Source organism: Microtus oregoni, unplaced genomic scaffold, assembly GCF_018167655.1.
Source record: "Microtus oregoni isolate MIOR12 unplaced genomic scaffold, Mior012 000024F_ref0000369, whole genome shotgun sequence".
Lineage (NCBI taxonomy): Eukaryota > Metazoa > Chordata > Mammalia > Rodentia > Cricetidae > Microtus > Microtus oregoni.
The window spans coordinates 19,555,114-19,572,262 of record NW_024543083.1 but is presented as its reverse complement, the minus strand read 5'-3'; the positions used below and the strand labels follow the sequence as shown (position 1 = coordinate 19,572,262).

The 17,149-nt window shown below is 43.9% G+C and overlaps 1 protein-coding gene across 2 annotated transcripts in view; it reads left to right on the top strand.

The window, feature by feature from the left end:
* Nucleotides 1-17,149, top strand: part of Myo16 (myosin XVI) — a 427,263-nt gene that overhangs the window by 308,044 nt on the left and 102,070 nt on the right. For both annotated transcript variants that reach the window (XM_041673988.1, XM_041673987.1), the window contains exons 26-27: nt 265-345; nt 627-832. In XM_041673988.1, the coding sequence (XP_041529922.1) occupies nt 265-345; nt 627-832 (287 nt within the window). The remainder of the gene's footprint in view (nt 1-264; nt 346-626; nt 833-17,149) is intronic.

The window sequence follows — 17,149 nt, the reverse complement described above, 5'->3', positions numbered from 1 at the left end:
GGATCTGAAACTAAGATGGGGCAGGCACTGGTGGTTTTGGCAGAACCCCTGAGGGTGAAATGTTAGGAGCCGTGACTGTGACCTTACCCACAAGGTGCCCATTTCCCAAACTTGAGGTAACATCACCGAAGGTCCTGACTTTTATGACCTCTGGTTTATGTATTTGTCTATAAGTGTATTAATGTGAGCATAAAGCTTAATTTTTTCTTTTTAAACCAGAAGCTAATATGATAAATCTGTCTTCCTTGTCATCCCCCAACACAGTTATTAAAAAAGAAGGGATCTTCAACTTTCCTACAAAGACTGGAACGCGGAGACCCGGTCACCACTGCGTCACAGCTCACGGTCAGTGACGTTCAAATTCGAAAGCTCCATGTTTGTTTCAACTGTGATGTGTTAATGTTGCAGTTTGTTTTCTCTTTCTAACACCTTGAAGAAAGGCCACACACATATGCACACATATGCACACACACGAGCACACACACACACATAAGATACGCGTGCTGAACCAATGCATATACACAGCTATGCTGTGGATTGCATACAGAGCCCCCTGTTGAGACTGTGCTGTATTCCCGCCCACCGTCTCTCTCATGGGAGTCAGCCCTGTTCTTCTCTTTCCGCAGAAATCTCTGGCAGACATCACTGGGAAGCTGCAGAGGGGCAGTCCACACTTCATCCATTGCATCAAGCCCAACACCTCCCAGTTGCCTGGTGTGTTTGATCACTTCTACGTGTCTGCCCAGCTACAGTACCTCGGTGTCCTGGGGCTGGTGAAACTGTTCCGCTATGGGTACCCAGTGCGTCCTTCCTTTGAGGACTTCCTGGCCAGGTCAGTCTGGAGCCGTTATGAGATGCCACGCTGATGCCATTTTAACAGTCCTTTCCGTTTTTTTTCGAGCATAGCTTTCCGTGGTTCTGCTATCATGGGAAAACAAGACAGTGTGGCAGGCAGTGAAGACTGAGAGAGCTTATGTAAAAAGTCACCAAACGCACCGAGGACAGGACTTTGGAAACCATATGGTCCCCTCGTATGTGGCTATCCGTGAACATAGAGATTTATAAAATTGTGGTATATAATATTTTCATAAGGTTCATTACTATGATTGGTATAAATGTGGCTATTTTTTCCTTTATCTCGTATAAAGAAGTACAATTTAGGGGAAGGTTACCAAACAACACCGGTGGAACAATTACTCCTCTTTTGTGTAAACAGAGGTTTGCTGGAATGTAGTGGGAGCATTTGCTCATATGCTGTTTGTGGCCATTTCTTCATTGTAATGGTCACAGAAATGGTAAACACAGTACAAAATATAGGTAAGGTATTTTTATTATTTGGCCCTACTGAGAAGTTTGCTGAACCCGACATTAGATCATTTAAACTCAGACACACTATGTGCCTTAGCAGTGCACTGACGAGGGGAATGTTGGGAAACAGAACCTTGTGTCTGCAGGGATGAGCCCACTTGCACACAGCAAACTTCCCCGGAGTCTTCACAACTTCCACAAAGCTGCGCCAGGTTTAGGGCTATGTATTTGCTCATAAGTACTACATGTGGTCTTTGTGTATGTGTGTCAAGGGGAGCATATGTCTACTTACATGTGTGTGTGTGTGTGTGTGTGTGTGTGTGTGTGTGTGTGTAAGGCACAGACTGACATCTAGTGTCTTCCTTCCATCACTTTCCAATCTTTCTTTTTGAGACAGGGTGTCACATTGAACATGGAACACACCAATTTGGAAAGACTGGCTATCTGGCCAGCAAGCTCCCAGGGGTACCTCTGTTCCTGCTTCCCCGGCGTTAGGATTGTAGGTTGTCTGGCTTTTCCTCATGGATGCCAGTAACCTGAAGTCAGGTTCTCATGCTTGAAGGGGATGGCACTTGAACAAGAAATGTCCCCCACAGCCTCGTGTATCTCAGCAGCTGGTCTCTAATCTACGGTACTGTTGAGGGAGGTTATGAAGCCTTTAGGAGGTGTGGCCTTTCTGGAGGAAGTGTGTCACTAGGGGTGGGCTTTGAGGGTTTATAACCTCTCCCCAGTCCAGTTTGCTCTCTCTTCCTTCTGTGTAGTTGGATCTGGTCTCTCAGCTTTCTTCTTCTGTTACCATGGCTTCCCCATCACTATAGACATCTAACCTTCTAGACCCATTTTATAATAGCAGCAGAAGAGTAACTAATATAAGAGGCAAGAGCTGAACCAACCAACCATCTTCCCCAACCCATATATCCATAATGTTTTTACATAACCATAAACCTTTGTCTGATTTTCAGAAAATCAATAATCCAAATGAATCTACTTTAAAGAGAGTAGCTAATGAATATTAATTTAGCTTACAGATGTATGCTAATGGGCTTTTGCTTGGTCTAGCATGTGGTCTACTGCTTTGCTATGACTTTATCTTGGATTGAAGATACCCGCAGCCTAGTAGGCAGACACGCGCATGCTCAGCTAAGCAACAGACAGAGTTTGTATTTGAATATGTACTATCTGTCACTGAAGCTCAGGAGGGAGGCCATGCAGAGCTGGCTTTCAGGTGAAGTGAGTATTATTAGTCTTGGTAAGGGAAATAATAATGCTTATGACTATATTTATAGACTGTCTTATAATTTACAGGGAATAATTACAAAATTGGGAATTAAGCTTGGATATAGCAGTGAACTTCATGGGGCTTGGACAAGAGCGGTGGGGCACATTATTGATTATTGTTCATTAGGATATCTCTTCGCCCCTTTTGCCTATTTCCTAAGTAGAAATCAAATCAGTCTTCAGGGATATAGAGCTTTAGAATGGCTCTACATTTTTATGCATTATAATTGGCTTGTTAGAGGTCAGCCCTCCTGTACAAGTGGTCTTTGGGTGAATGAGTTGTAAACCTGCCCACAGGTAAGTTTTTTAAAAGGTGAAAGATTTATACTATCTGAAGAAAAACCGGAGTATCCACATGTAAGTTTAAAACTAAGAGATCCCCAAATGTACCCTAAACCTTCAGAATGGGAGCCAGCATAGGGCAGAACCCAAGGGTTCTTTGGGTTGTATCCATGGTTCAACACCAAAGGCTGAATGGCCTATCCTGACCTATGGATGCGGGAAGTCAAGGCCATGGGTCTAGATAGATTAGAATTTGGTCGGTTCTCGAGCTCTGGATGGATTAGAATTTGGTCTGTTCTTAGCTCTGAAGCATCTCCTGTGCATGCGTGACTGAATCCCTAGTACAGCACATCTGAGCTTCGGGCTCCTCATCTTCTGTGGCTTAGGGGAATTCTATGAATGGGTGTATCCAACAGCTGCCCAGAACCATTGAGGCTGGAGAAGGGCAGACAGTGCTTTGAAAACCCTGATGTAATCTCTTGGGGAAACTGTTTTGTTTTGATGTCTTCCTTGAAATGCCAGTTCCTTAAAAAAAACAAAAAAAAAAAAAAAAAGTAGTACAAAAAACATAAAACCTCCAGCTGAATGATTTGCCATCAAATCCAAACACCAATTTGCCAAGCTTCCTAGGGAGCCTCCCTCTAAGTTTGAGATACTCTGTGGCCCAAGAGACGGGATTCGTCTACCAACAGAAACAGCACATTCCTAGCATTCACTTGTTGGTTTAGTGAGGCTATCTCAGGAGCATGGTATCAATCAAGTCTGTGGTGAGGGAGCCCTCAGAGATTCTCCAGGTGACTTTCCTTTTCTTCCTAATGAATATCACAACAAGCAGACATCTGAATTGCCGTGTCTCTGTAGAACAGGGAGGGTGGGTGACTGACTCTGTGTGTGTGGAATGCACACACCACACACACACAGATTATACTCACTACGATTGGAAGTTTACTTCATTTTGCCTTTTGTATTTGCGTATCTCTCTGTCAAAGCCACCTTAATAAAAATAGACTATGCAATTAAGTACAGGTTTTAAGTCTATACTTCTCTTAAGATAATGGCTTCTCAGCCGGGACTTCTCTTATTGACAAGCTTTGTAGACACTAAATAAGTATCTTCAGGATCCAGACACATGACTTAATGGTATTTGCCTAGCATGAGTAAGGCTCCAGGTTCAATTCCTAACACACACACTAATAAATAAATGTCTTCAGGCAAGACATGGCATAGGCAATTAACTGATGCTCAATTTAGAGTAAAAATTCTGCATAGTAAGGATAATAACAATACTTTTGCATTTCTCATAAATAAAGAGTTTGGGTGTGGAGCATCTTTATGAGTTAATCTGTGTATTCCTTGTAACATTTTCTTATCTGAAAGGGATGTGATTTTCTCGTCTTTGTTTTCAGTAGCTACGCACAAATGGCATTATTAACTTATTTCAATAGAAGTGTGTCACCATCTCTCTGAATTTGACAAAAACATTGATCTACAGAGAGATTACCAATCTCAGTGGAACTTGATGAAAATGCAATCAGAACCCTGCTGTCAGTGAGCTGCCTTGATGCAATATCCCATGCATATTCAAAAGCTCACCTGCACCCTGGAATGACCCCAGGCAAGGAAATGCCACTATAAAAACTAAATCCTGGAGGTAGAATTTAATAGAAAAACATTTGCTGGTGAAATTCCAGATAGCAGCTTATATCTTTCCTGTGCAAAGCGGACCTTCTTGTATTCTTCTTGTGGCATAAAATATTTCTTTTCTGCTCACAACCAACTTACCCTAATTGTCAAAAACCAAAAACCCATGTTCCTTAATCTACAAGCTCCCATGTAGTGTTATGTCTCTTTCATCTTGTATCTCCTGAGTCCTCTGGTGAACTCCTCGGACTCTGCCCTTCTTCCCAGGGTCCTTAGTCTGGTTCTCCCGCCTAACCTTATCCTGTCCAGCTATTGGCCAGTCGGCCTCTTTATTAACCCAATCACAGAGACATATGTTCACACAGTGTAAAGGAATATTCCACACCTTGTTGTCTCACTATGGGCAGTCTCTCTGGCCAAGTAGCCCACATATCTTACCTGATAAAAAGCTCCCAAGGGACAAGAAAAAACGATTAAACATAGCAAGTTCTCCTTCTATTCTGTGAGGCACAATGGTTGCAGCCAGTAGAATAGGAGCTACTGATGTGGCCACGTTGGGACAAGCTGCTATGCCCTTTTAAGGGAGACGGGAGGAATACAGAATAAAGGAAAGCCCTCCACAGCCAGACCTCATGTGAACTGACATGATTTTCTTCGCTCTCCAGTTTATACAGTTCCCTCCATATGTCAGAAAACATCATACTACCAAGTGCTGATGAAATTGTAGAGGAGGAGGAAGGAATTATCAAAGGTCACGCCACCTCCCTAAAAGAGCCATGCAAACATGAGAACCTGAGTTCAATCCCAGAACCCAAGGAAAAGAGCTGGGAACAGTAGGCCATGCTGTGTCCCTGCTCTGGGGAGCTGGGGAGGGAGAGACATGCAGATTCCTGGTGTTTGACAGCTAATGTAACTAGCCCACTTAGAGAACATGGGGTTTAGTGAGAAGCTGTCTCAAATGTTTCCTGGGGTATGACATCCAAGGATGATCTCTGACCTACACACTCACATACTCATATATACCCAAAAGAACATGGAAGAACACACACACACATGCACACACACACACACACACACACACATGCACACACACACACACACACACAGAGAGAGAGAGAGAGAGAGAGAGAGAGAGAGAGAGAGAGAGAGAGAGAATTTTGAGAAGTCTTTAAGGAACTTACCTTGTCTGGCCTGGCCATTTTTCTCAGTGATTTATTTAATACTCTGCCTGCTGCTGTGTTCCACATCATTTTATAGTGTACTGTGACATCCTTTTCTCTCTTCTCTTTCTTCTTCTCGGTTTCTGTCCTCTTCTGGGATCAGAATCTTTTGGAGTATGAGTCCAGGTGGTGGGGTGGCAGGCTCCTGTAAGGGGTGGTTTATGTGAGTGGAAGACACTGACACTGAAGAGAGGCTGATGCTTAACGAGATGACTGTATTTGGAAACGACAGAAAGATTTGTCCGGCAAGAGCCCCGGGATGACTGTGTTCAGCTTGGCCTGGGGAGTACTCAGAACTGTGTCAGATCAGCACTGGGAGAAATCCCGCCTGGGAAGAGCCCAAATCATTCAGCTCGTCTACGCCACATGGGCTGATGGAAGGCGACGCTGTAAAGGAAACAGCCGCGATGGTGAATAGGGTGTGGGGACAGGGCTGAGAGAAAACATGAGTCGATGGGATTCAAAGCCAAGGGCGACAGCTAGCCAACCATCTCAAAGTGTCCTTGTGGCAGGCTGAAGATACCAGCCCCTTTCAACACCTCTTTAATAGAAATGAGATTTATAAGGTCAGGGGGTATTAAAGCTTCTGAAAGTTTTGATTGGCCGATGATACATTTTCTTACAAGGCAGTTTTGCCAAATCTGACTGTATTCGTTTTTCCAAATCTGTTGTACTTATGTAAGATTTAGTGTAATTAGGAATAAGGAGACCTTTAATTTCTTTGATGAGATATAAACCAAGAGAGAAGCTTATGTAACAGTTGGAAAGTCATTCGACATAAGTCTCATCGAGTGTGTCTTTATTTATAACTCAGGTCGCTGCTCGGTGGACTGTGGGGTAGCAGCTCCTCTATACTCTGCTTCAGCAGTCTGCAGAGCTTGTCTCTGGAGGCCCCAGCAGTAGGCATTGAAGACTCAAAAGCCGTGTGGCCTGCTCAGCTATGGCACAGGCTGTGTGGAAGGAAACAGTAGAGTGGGTGTTCAGTACCCTGACACAGGCAGGAAGTGTGAACCTGGCCTAAGGCAGCTAACCCCAAATTGCCAGACAGAATTGTGGAAAGTGTCCATTTATAATATATATTTATATATTGTAAAATATATATGTGTGTGTATCCCCCTTTATAAAGTATATATATAGTATATATGTGGTGTGTGGGCCCCCCTTCATAAAGTGTATGTATGTATGTATGTATGTATGTATATATAGTATAATATGTGTGTGTGTGTCCTTTATAAAGTATATATAGATGGTGATCAGCGATGGTGGCTGCTTGTTTTGCGGAGCTGGAGTCAGGCTTTGGCTTGCCCTGCAGATGATCTGCCGCCGCGCTGTAGCTGAGCCCATGATGAGTGCCTTCAATGCTCACTCTAACAGCCTGGCGCTGACCCCAACTTCTACTCTTTCAAGTTTTATCACCCCGCTGGGACAGTGCTCACTCATTTATTCATCATTCATTTCTTCATCACTAATTCATTCACTCTTACCTTGTCCAGACTCTTAGTGAGTCAGAAAGTCATTGTGACTTAGAGTCACCACGAGCTGTAGCCTTGTGGTCATGGTCACTGTGTTCCACGGAGGAGCCCTTCATTATTGACGGTATATAAATATTGATAGTATGCAGATAATCAGTATTATGTAACTACTCATTGTCCTTAAGGCCAGAGCTGAAGCTCAGCATTAGAGAAGTTGCCTAGCATAGCCTAGGCCGCAGGCTCAGCCCCTGATACAGCCAGAAACATAATAATCAAAGGAAGCCATTGATTTGAAGTTGCCTTGGTAGTATTTTGCTGGAGAGATGGTTCGGTGGGTGAGGTGCCTTCTGTAAAAGCATAAGAACAGGTTTGGATCTACAGCACCCACATTAAAAGCTGGGTGTGGAAACATATCCGTAACCCCTGTTCTATGGAAAGAGGGAAAACATGGGGAGATCCGGGACTCACTGACAAGCCACTCTAGAGGAGCTATGAACTCTCAGTCATCAAAAGAATTTATCTGAAAGTAAAAGGTGAGGAACAGTGGAGAAAGGTGCCCGAAATTGACCTCTGACCTTCACGCATGCGTGCACAGGCAAGTGCACCCACACTTCCATGTGTACAACATGTACAGGTCACACATATATACTCACAAAGGAAATAAATAAATGTAATTGCTGTGTGTTTTGTTCTAAATAATAGTAATCTTCTAGTTACCGTCCATCCATCCTGAGTAGTCCAGGGCTTCTGGGAAAATAGAAAAACAATGTTGGTTTTGCACTCTAGTCCTTGAGTGGTCAACAGTTCATCACTGAATTAATCTCAAGGCTGTAAACACCTGTCATTCCTCTTCAACCTTCTCCAGAGACGCCTGATGTAGTTCATTAGGGACTCTGCACCCCAAATAAATGCAAATGTTAAAATGAGAGGAAAAAGGGGTTCTGACAAGAAAATGAAGTCTCCCAGAAATCCCCTGTTTAACAATTCAAAGACTAATGTGCTTTAAAAATGGCAGAGGTACTCAGTCTCAAAGGAACTGAAATCCCAAACCTGGTTATCAGGTGCCTGAGTTCTTGTCTCTGAGTTCCCATTCCTGTTTGTCTTTGACTCAGTCTGAGGGGGCTCGGCATCTTGGCCAAGTGTAGGGCTGAGGTCTCATCTTATGTCTCTACTAGATTCTTCCCATTCCCAGCACGAAAGGGCCACTCGATTCCGTCACCAGATGGTTAACAGCAAATCCCTGTGGCTTGGTCTACACTTGAGAACCTGATGTAATTTTCTACGCTGTTTCCTTGTGAGCTCTGTATCTGTGTTTGAAACTCAATACTTACTGATACCGCACAGCAAAGTTCCTAATGACGACAGACTCATTATTGCCTGAGCAGCTTACAGCTTTTGCTTTGGTCCTAACCCTTTTTCTGTAGCATTCATTGGATGTATGTTCCGGGCTATCGTGTCTGTAGTTTATTTAGCGATATTCCCATTTTCAAGCAAATACCCTGAACCCATTCTCTGAGGCTGATTTCTGCTCACGTAGTAACTAAACAGGACGAATTCATACTTCTTTATTATATGGAAAGGGAGGCTGTATTTTCTGTTTCTTTCATGGGTTTTTGATATGCATAGTGAACTAAATACATTCTCTCAATACTGTGAAGTTAGAGATTAATTGTGCAGCTAGAATATTTTTCACAATAAAACCATCACATCACAAGAGACAATTGTATTGATCTCATGTTTATGTAAAAGCTATTTTTAAGTTAGAAAAAAAGATGCAAGTAGACCTGGCACACTTTACAGGAAACACACAAAATGCAGCTCTGCTCTTCTCCTGAGAGTCCCCACCTCTTAAGCCAAAGATCTTACTTCCGTGACAGCTCAGTTGGTAAATATTTATATTATAGAAATGAATACCACCCACTTTTAGGAGTATTTAATTTTAGAATAGAAGTACTTTATGTTCTTGTCAAGAAATCCACAGTCTTACACAAACATATTGTTTCAAGATAAAATTATTATATTTCTAAACTTTTGTCTTTATTCAAAGATCTCCCACGTATGACTAAATTATTTAGAACTATGTAGAACTTGAATCCACAACAATCAAACATTTAATAACTTAAGCTATAAAGGAGCTTTTAATATAGTCAAAACAATGGCATTTATAGGAAGATGCACCTTACTAAGGAGAGCCCTGGAAATGAAGACTGCATGGAGGGAGGGAGGAATCAGGAGGAAATGGTGGCAGCGATACACGGTGAGCGGCTGGGGAGAGGACCAGTGTGACCTTTTCCTGATGTGACACTCATGACACTCGATATTTAAGTCCCACTCGCAAGCCTCACCCATCAGAGGAAGCGTGGATGAAAGTTGTCTGCTTTGTTTTGAAGGAACTTCTATGAGGCCCTCGCAAGACGAGAGAAGAGAATATGCCATTGATTGCTCAGAGGTAAAGTCGTGATCTAACAATACAGGAAGACAAAATCATGCCTTTGCTGAGTTGTTTTCATTAATTATAGCCTGCATTTTGTTTCAAGTCTAACATTTATTAAATTACCAAGAAGAATCTTTTAAAAATTATATAGGAAAAAATGAATCCATTGAGTTGTGTTTGGGGCAGGCACACATCTAGAATAATCCTTTTCCAAACCAAACATACTCCACTGTCAAACCAACATCCTTACAGTAAGTGTGTTCCCACCCTTGAATTACACATCTCAGAGCTTGGCAACACTCAGCTGCATGTTCACTTCTAATCTTTGATCATGCTTTGGGTATGGTTCCCATGAAGAAACACTCTCAATAACATCCCAAATGTGTGGATTATTTTTCTCATTGCTGTGACCAAATACCTAACAAAGACAGCGTATGGGAGCAAGGATTTATTTGGCCGTCCTGGGGCTGTGGTCCATAGTCACAGGGAAGGCACAGAAGTGGGCATGTGTGGCAGCTGGTCACCTTTTGTCTGGGGTCAGGAGGCACAGAGGTGAATGCTGGCACTCGGCTCTTCTCCTGTTTTCACTCAGCCCTTAGGATAATGTCACCCCACTAAAGTAGGTCTCCTCTATGCTCTCCAGGTATCTGGTGCTTACTTGCTGGGCATGGTTAACTTGTACAGCCCAACATTAGATCTCTGTCTTTGGAAAGGGTCTTTTCCCATTCCAACTTGTTCTTTTTAGGAGACAAAAGACAAAGAATTTTGCTCTTCCAACTATATGGGCAGCTTCTAGCAGCCAAAAAGATGAGTTAGTCTTCATCTGGATATACTAAGGGACACACTATTGTCTTGTGACTTACTTTGTATTTCCCTAATCTCTAAGGTCATTTCACATCTGCCATGGACTCAGTTACCATCCACTTGTCTTTGCTGAACTTTTTGTTCCAACATCTTGCCTAATGTATTGGGTTCATTAACCAGTAAAGTTGTGAGTTTTCTGATGGTCTATTTGTGTTGGTTATTTCTCTGTCAAATAGTTCCTCCAACAAAGTGTCCTATCTTCAGGGTTAGAGAAAACACTGAGTGTTGTTTAAGTGTTGGAGAAAATAGTATGTGCTAATTCTTCTTAAATGTTTGGGAGAATTTGCTACTGAAGTTGTTCAGACCTGCAGATTTATCTGGAAGGTCATTCAGTATGGATTCAGTTTATTCTTGTATTTCAAGCTGTTTCTTCATGGTTATTTTGGTCGTTTGTAGTTTTTGTGCTATCTGGGTTTTGTCAACTTGACACAAAAAAAAAAACTGAAAAAGGGTTTTGTTTCTCAACTTCAGTTGAGGAATGGCCTCCATCAGATTGGTTGTAGACAAATCTGTGGGGGAATTTCATATCTCTCTCTCTCTCTCTCTCTCTCTCTCTCTGTGTGTGTGTGTGTGTGTGTGTGTGTGTGTGTTTCTACTTGTCTTTTGAGAAGTTCATGTTTTTATATTTTATCATATTTTTTATCATCCCCCAATTCATCCCACATCTTCCCCCACCTCCCTACCTACCCAACTTCTTTGTGTTTTATTCTCTCAATCTTTTAAGAAAACAAACAAAAGAAAATTATAATACATACACACACCAAAAAAATGGGAGTCTGATTTATGTTGGCCAATTATGCCTGGTCATGGTTTTGCCCTGCAGCTGATATGGCTAGCATCACTCAGCTGAAGAAAACCTTGACCGGGCCTCTATCAACCACTATCAGGGGCAGCTTCTTGGCTTAGGGTAGGACACTTGACGATCCTCCTGCCTGTAGTTCCCAATGCCAGGATTGAAGGAATAAACCACTATGCCTGCGTTTGTGATTTCTGAGGAACTAATCTCTTAACCGTATTGTCATGTGTTCTTTTTATCCAGAATCTCCCCTTACCATCCTTTTCCTGTCTGTAGGGTGTGTGGTGATACCCTGTATTTAATGCCTGATGTGGGAATTGAGCCATTTAGGGAAGAAACCCCAATAAACTGGGTTGGCTGGCACCCCGCCACACAGAGGACGTTGGAAAGAGGATCAAATAGGAGCAACCTAGTGACCTCGCATTACTTTTCTGGTGACTGACATGAAGTTTGGTTTGAAACAGAAGAGGAAGTGTGCAAAGGGCTGATGCACAAGCATTGTGAAGCCATTTTTGTCAAGGCATGGTGTGGTTGGCCACTGTCTCAGCTCCAGTCCTGTACAGTGTCCGAGGACGTCCCTATTGGTCAAGGGGACAAGCTGGTTCTCATGAGACAATTGCTCCAGCAGTCCTTACCATGCAGCGAAGACAGAGTTGCCAGGCCCTCGTTCTGCCTTTGGGTCCCTGTGAGCCTGAGGGAAAAGTCATAATGCTTCAGCCAGGCAGCTTCTAAATATCCACGTCAGTGTGGCCTGTTTTACTTCTTTGCCATCCGTGTGTGCATTTATTCCAAGAAACAGACCTTGATATTATCTCTATTGTTTCCTGTCAAATAACTGTTCAAAGCCATGCCATTAACCTCTCAGACTTCAATATCTCTTTCCTGCTTCCTGTGGGTTTGTTTAACTCTGTGTCTTCCATCATGAGGTGGGTGTCTGGCTAGCAATGTTGATCCTTTCTTCTGTTTCAACCTAAGTATCCAAGGCAGATTTCTTCCTGTTTGGTTAAACAGCACGGAATTGAGGGTCAGTTCGTCATTGACCCAGTATCCTGTGTCCAACGATCTAAGCAGCAATGACCCGGTGTAGACACTAGAGTAAATGCTCCCAGGAAGTCTCTGCTTCAGCCTCAAGGATCAGGACCCACAACTGCTGTGCCCTGGTGTGGAACTGTCACACACGTCCCTCAGAAAGTAGATGTTGAGCCCTGTCCGAGAGTGGAACCTTCCCTCCCACAGAAGGAGTGGTCATACAGGCTGGGGCCTGGAACATTGATGTTTTCTTTTCTTCTCAACCTGCAACACACAGATGCAGGCTAGGAAAGGAGCGGGAAACCCCAGCCTGCAGGCTGTAGGGCAAGACAGGCAGACCTGGAGACAGGAAGTCCCTGGTGAGACGGTGAGAACTCATGGGCTGACCTTCAAGCTGCAGGTGTTGGCGTCCTGTATCGTGTTTATTTACTTATTTGTATGAGTGTTTCTTAGAGCAGTCATGCCACAGCAAAGCCGAGCCAGAGTTCCAGAGATTGGCCAGAGCCTCATGGCCCCCTGGCTCACATTCCTCTCCAGGAGCTCAGTAGGTTGTGGTGGTAGGAGACCCTTCATGGACGCGGCATCACTGGGGCACAGCTGGCGCTAGTTGTTCAGCCTCCTCTTCAGTTCAAATAGATGTCTTACAAAATTAGCCACTTAAAGTTGACATTTTTCTTCTCTCATTTTTAAGGTGTTCATGTTCACCCTTGCCTTTTCCCAAGACGAGAATAGCCTGTGCTCCGTGACTCCACTCTTCTGGACACAACATGCCTTTCAGTTCTGAGCGCTTTGAAGATGTTTTCTCTATTTATTTGAGCAACTTGCTCGTGATGCCTTTGAGTGGAGTTCTCCCTGGGTCCCACATGCTTGCTTTTTCAGATCTTTGATGTTTGGGGTCTTACAAATTCAAAGCAATCTTATCAATACTTTTTTTCCCTTTCCTCTCCTCTACACTCCCGTTAAAGGTTACAGTGCACGCATGACCTCACGTGCTCCTCTCCTCAAGCCCCTAGAGTTCTCACTGTCTTCTTTGGGTTCCTTCTTTCCCTAGTGTCCATGACAATCTTCAAAAAGACTAACCATTTCTGAACTAAAGCAATCTATGGTTTCTTTTTCCTGCTTCCAGTTTTTAGAGTTTTCATTTGTATAAGCTCAAGACAGACCTTTTATTAATTCTTTATGTTTTTATTGTGGTTTCTGTTCCTTGCAGGGTCTCCTAACTTAGGAATTTCCTTATCTGTGTCAGTTCTGGGTTGGTATTAGTGGATAATTTTCTCAGAGGTTTAAATGTTTTGGTTTGGTTTGGTTTGGTTTTCTTTTCAGGGATGTGCATTTGGAACAGGCTTTTAGATGCTAAGATTTTGGGGGTGGGGGGGAGGTTGATTCTGTTCTATCTCTCCAGGTCTTGTATAGTTTAGTTAAGGAAGTATACAATTAAACAGGTTGTCATTTTGGAGCTTTTCACTTTCTGTTAGTTAACTTTTCTAGTCACGGTGACCAGTACCTGACAAGAAGCAGCTGGAGGCAGGAAGGATTTGTTTTGGCTCGTGGTTACAGGGGCACCACCATCCAGCATGATGGGAAATGTGGGCAGCAGTCCCCCAGCAAGGCTAGCATGCTGCCGGGAGACTCACCTCCTCACTTCTTACTGGAACAGGAAGCGAAGACTTCAGGGTCTGGAAGTAGGGATAGGCCCCAAGCCCTCAGACATGGCGCCTAGAACCCACTTCCTTCAGTTAGGTCCCAACCCCTTAATGGTCACAGTGCTTACAAAATAGCACCAGCAGGTGGAACAAATTTTCAAACACGAGCCTGTGGGTGCTCGGGCCATGACTGGCATTGTTGTTTGAGCCTGTGGGTGCTTGAGCCATCCCTGGCGTTGTTGTGTGAGCCTGTGGGTGCTTGAGCCATCCCTGGCGTTGTCACGGGAGCCTGTGGGTGCTTGAGCCATCCCTGGCGTTGTCACGGGAGCCTGTGGGTGCTTGAGCCATCACTGGCATTGTCACGGGAGCCTGTGGGTGCTCGGGCCATGACTGGCATTGTTGTGTGAGCCTGTGGGTGCTTGAGCCATCCCTGGCGTTGTCACACAGAGGGAGAGAAGCTGTCAGGGAAGATGTACTCTTTCATTCTCCTCATACAGAACCAGTGACTGCTCTACTCAGAACTTGGGCACTCTGGAATTGTGGTTCCTGGTTGATGAGAACAGCGTTGTTCTCCCTTTCTTGGCGGCTATTTCTGTAATCCTTCGTGGGACTCGGAGAGCTCATTTAGATGCCTCTGTTGATAGGTTTCTGCTCAGGACATGAGGTGACACTCTGGGATCTCTCTCTCTCTCTCTCTCTCTCTCTCTCTCTCTCTCTCCCTCTCCTTGGGCATTCTCACCTTCCATGTCCATCTCTGTACCTTGGAGAGACTTAGGAAAGTGTAGAAACTCTCCCATGATGCAAGCAGGGGCAGCATTAGGGCCGGACTTCCTTGCTTTCTGCCTTAGATGACTGGGTTCAGGGACTGGTGTCCACTGTCCTGAGGGACACTGCCTGGCCTTTGCTCTTTAGTTGTATGTTGTGTGGAGATAGAGACTGTGAACTTGGCTGGGTTTGATGTAATCCAGGAGATACACCTTTTGGTAGTATCTATGAGAGCATTTCCAGAACGGAGTGTGGACACCCTGAACACAGGTATCTCCTCCTGTGGGCTAGGGTTGTGTGGAGATAGAGACTGTGAACTTGGCTGGGTTTGATGTAATCCAGGAGATACACCTTTTGGTAGTATCTATGAGAGCATTTCCAGAACGGAGTGTGGACACCCTGAACACAGGTATCTCCTCCTGTGGGCTAGGGTTGTGTGGAGATAGAGACTGTGAACTTGGCTGGGTTTGATGTAATCCAGGTATCTCCTCCTGTGGGCTAGGGTTCTAGACTACACAAAGTGGGAAAAAGAGAAGGACAGGTAAGTCTGTCATTCTTCACTCTCTCTTCTGTGGATGCAGTGTGACCTGTCACTGTAGGCTCTGCTGTCATACTTTCCTACCGCGATGGATAACACGCCTCTGAACCCCGAAACAAAAGAAGCCCTCATTTCCTCAAGTTGCTTATTGTTCAGTGCTTGGTCCCAACAGTGAGATGCTACTTGGTACAGAGGTTAATCCTAATGGCTGCTAACCCATCCCTGTGATGTCTGGGTCCTGTTGAATGGACATTGTTACCTGTTCATTGGTCCTGGACTGTGTAACCAACTCTTCCAGAAGTCCTCTGTATATTGGAGCTTATGTTTGGACATTTGTATTAAGGTAACTTTTATGAACTGTGGATAATGGCACACTACACTGCTCTGATTATTCAGATTATATACAGTAGCTTTTTCTAAACAGATTTATGTCTCTGTATAAAAGTCAGCATAGAGCAGCTGGTATTGTATAAGGCGACAATGCTAGACATTGGCTTTGGATAGGAAGTGGAGGCGAGCACTGGGTTTGTTTAAAATTGCACAGGTATTAATTACGTTAAAATTAAGCAGCCTAGATATTGTCCAGGAAGCCGGTGACTGGTGACCTATTTATTTGTGGAGAAATGTGGGTTGAGGGTTTCGGTCACCAAATGTTCAAAACTGTATCCTTCTATGCAAGAATCTAAACAGAATTGTGAGCATTCTGAGTCTCTTCCCAACCTCCCTAGCAGAGTACCTTGGCTAGACTGTGCCCCCTGCCTTGCTCATAATAGAATCTAACAACAGGGACGCTTCCCTTCCCTTATTAATGGCATACTGCTGCTTCAGCCTAGGGAATCCCAAGATGTAAAATATCTTAAGAGTTTTCAGAATTTATAAGTAAATAAAATAGTAGGCTGTGCTCTTATTAAAAAATTAGTTTGAGAATTTCATACATGTATGTAACATGTAACATGCTTTGAACAAGTCAGCCGTCAGTCCCTTCCCTCCAGCTCTGCCCTGGCCCCACTCCCCAATGCTTTCCCCTCCCAACTTCTTGTGATTTTGCAAACATTCTGGAGCTCACGCAGTGCTGCCTGCATGTGCAGGGGCATGGGATCCTCTCCTGGAACATGGCAACACCTCCAAGGAAGCCATGGTAGTCACTAATGTTTCTTACGTGTTACCCTGAAATCTTCACAGGGAAAATAGCCTGCCGCAATTCCCAGATATTTATCAGGTTAGCAATAAAGCTCATAAAATTAATATTAAAACAAAATGCCTCTGACCTTTGTCATACACTGTGGCGTCCAATGTCCATGGCCAGGGAAATGTATAAAATGGCATACTTGCAATGATTCATGGGTTCCACACAGAGAGCACTGTAAAATAGGTGTGTCTTGGTCATTCTCACACGTTTTAGTTAGGGTTTCTATCACTAGGATACAATGCCATGACCAAAAGCAACTTGAGGGGGAAAGGATTAGTTCATATTGTACTTAGCATATCACGATTCATGGGGAAGGAAGTCTGGGCAAGGGCTCAAGGCAGGAATCTGGGGTAGGAACTGAAGTCAAAGCCACAGGGCATTATTCCTGCTGGCTTGGTTCCCACGGCTTGGCCATCCAGGCCCATCTACAATGAGCTGTGCCTTCCCACATCAACCATTAATCAAGAAAATGTGCTACAGGCTTGCCCACCAGGCAGCGGTGGAAGCATTTGCTTAGTCTGAGGATCTCTCCTCTCAAAATTGCTCTAACTTTTGTCAAGGAGACAACAGAACTAACCAGGACATCTAGCACACAAAGCCTTCCCAATGGCTCTGCAGATACACCTTCTTAATGTAACTCACCGAAGTGTTTACCATCTAGAGAATGAGCAATCATAAATAAACACAAGC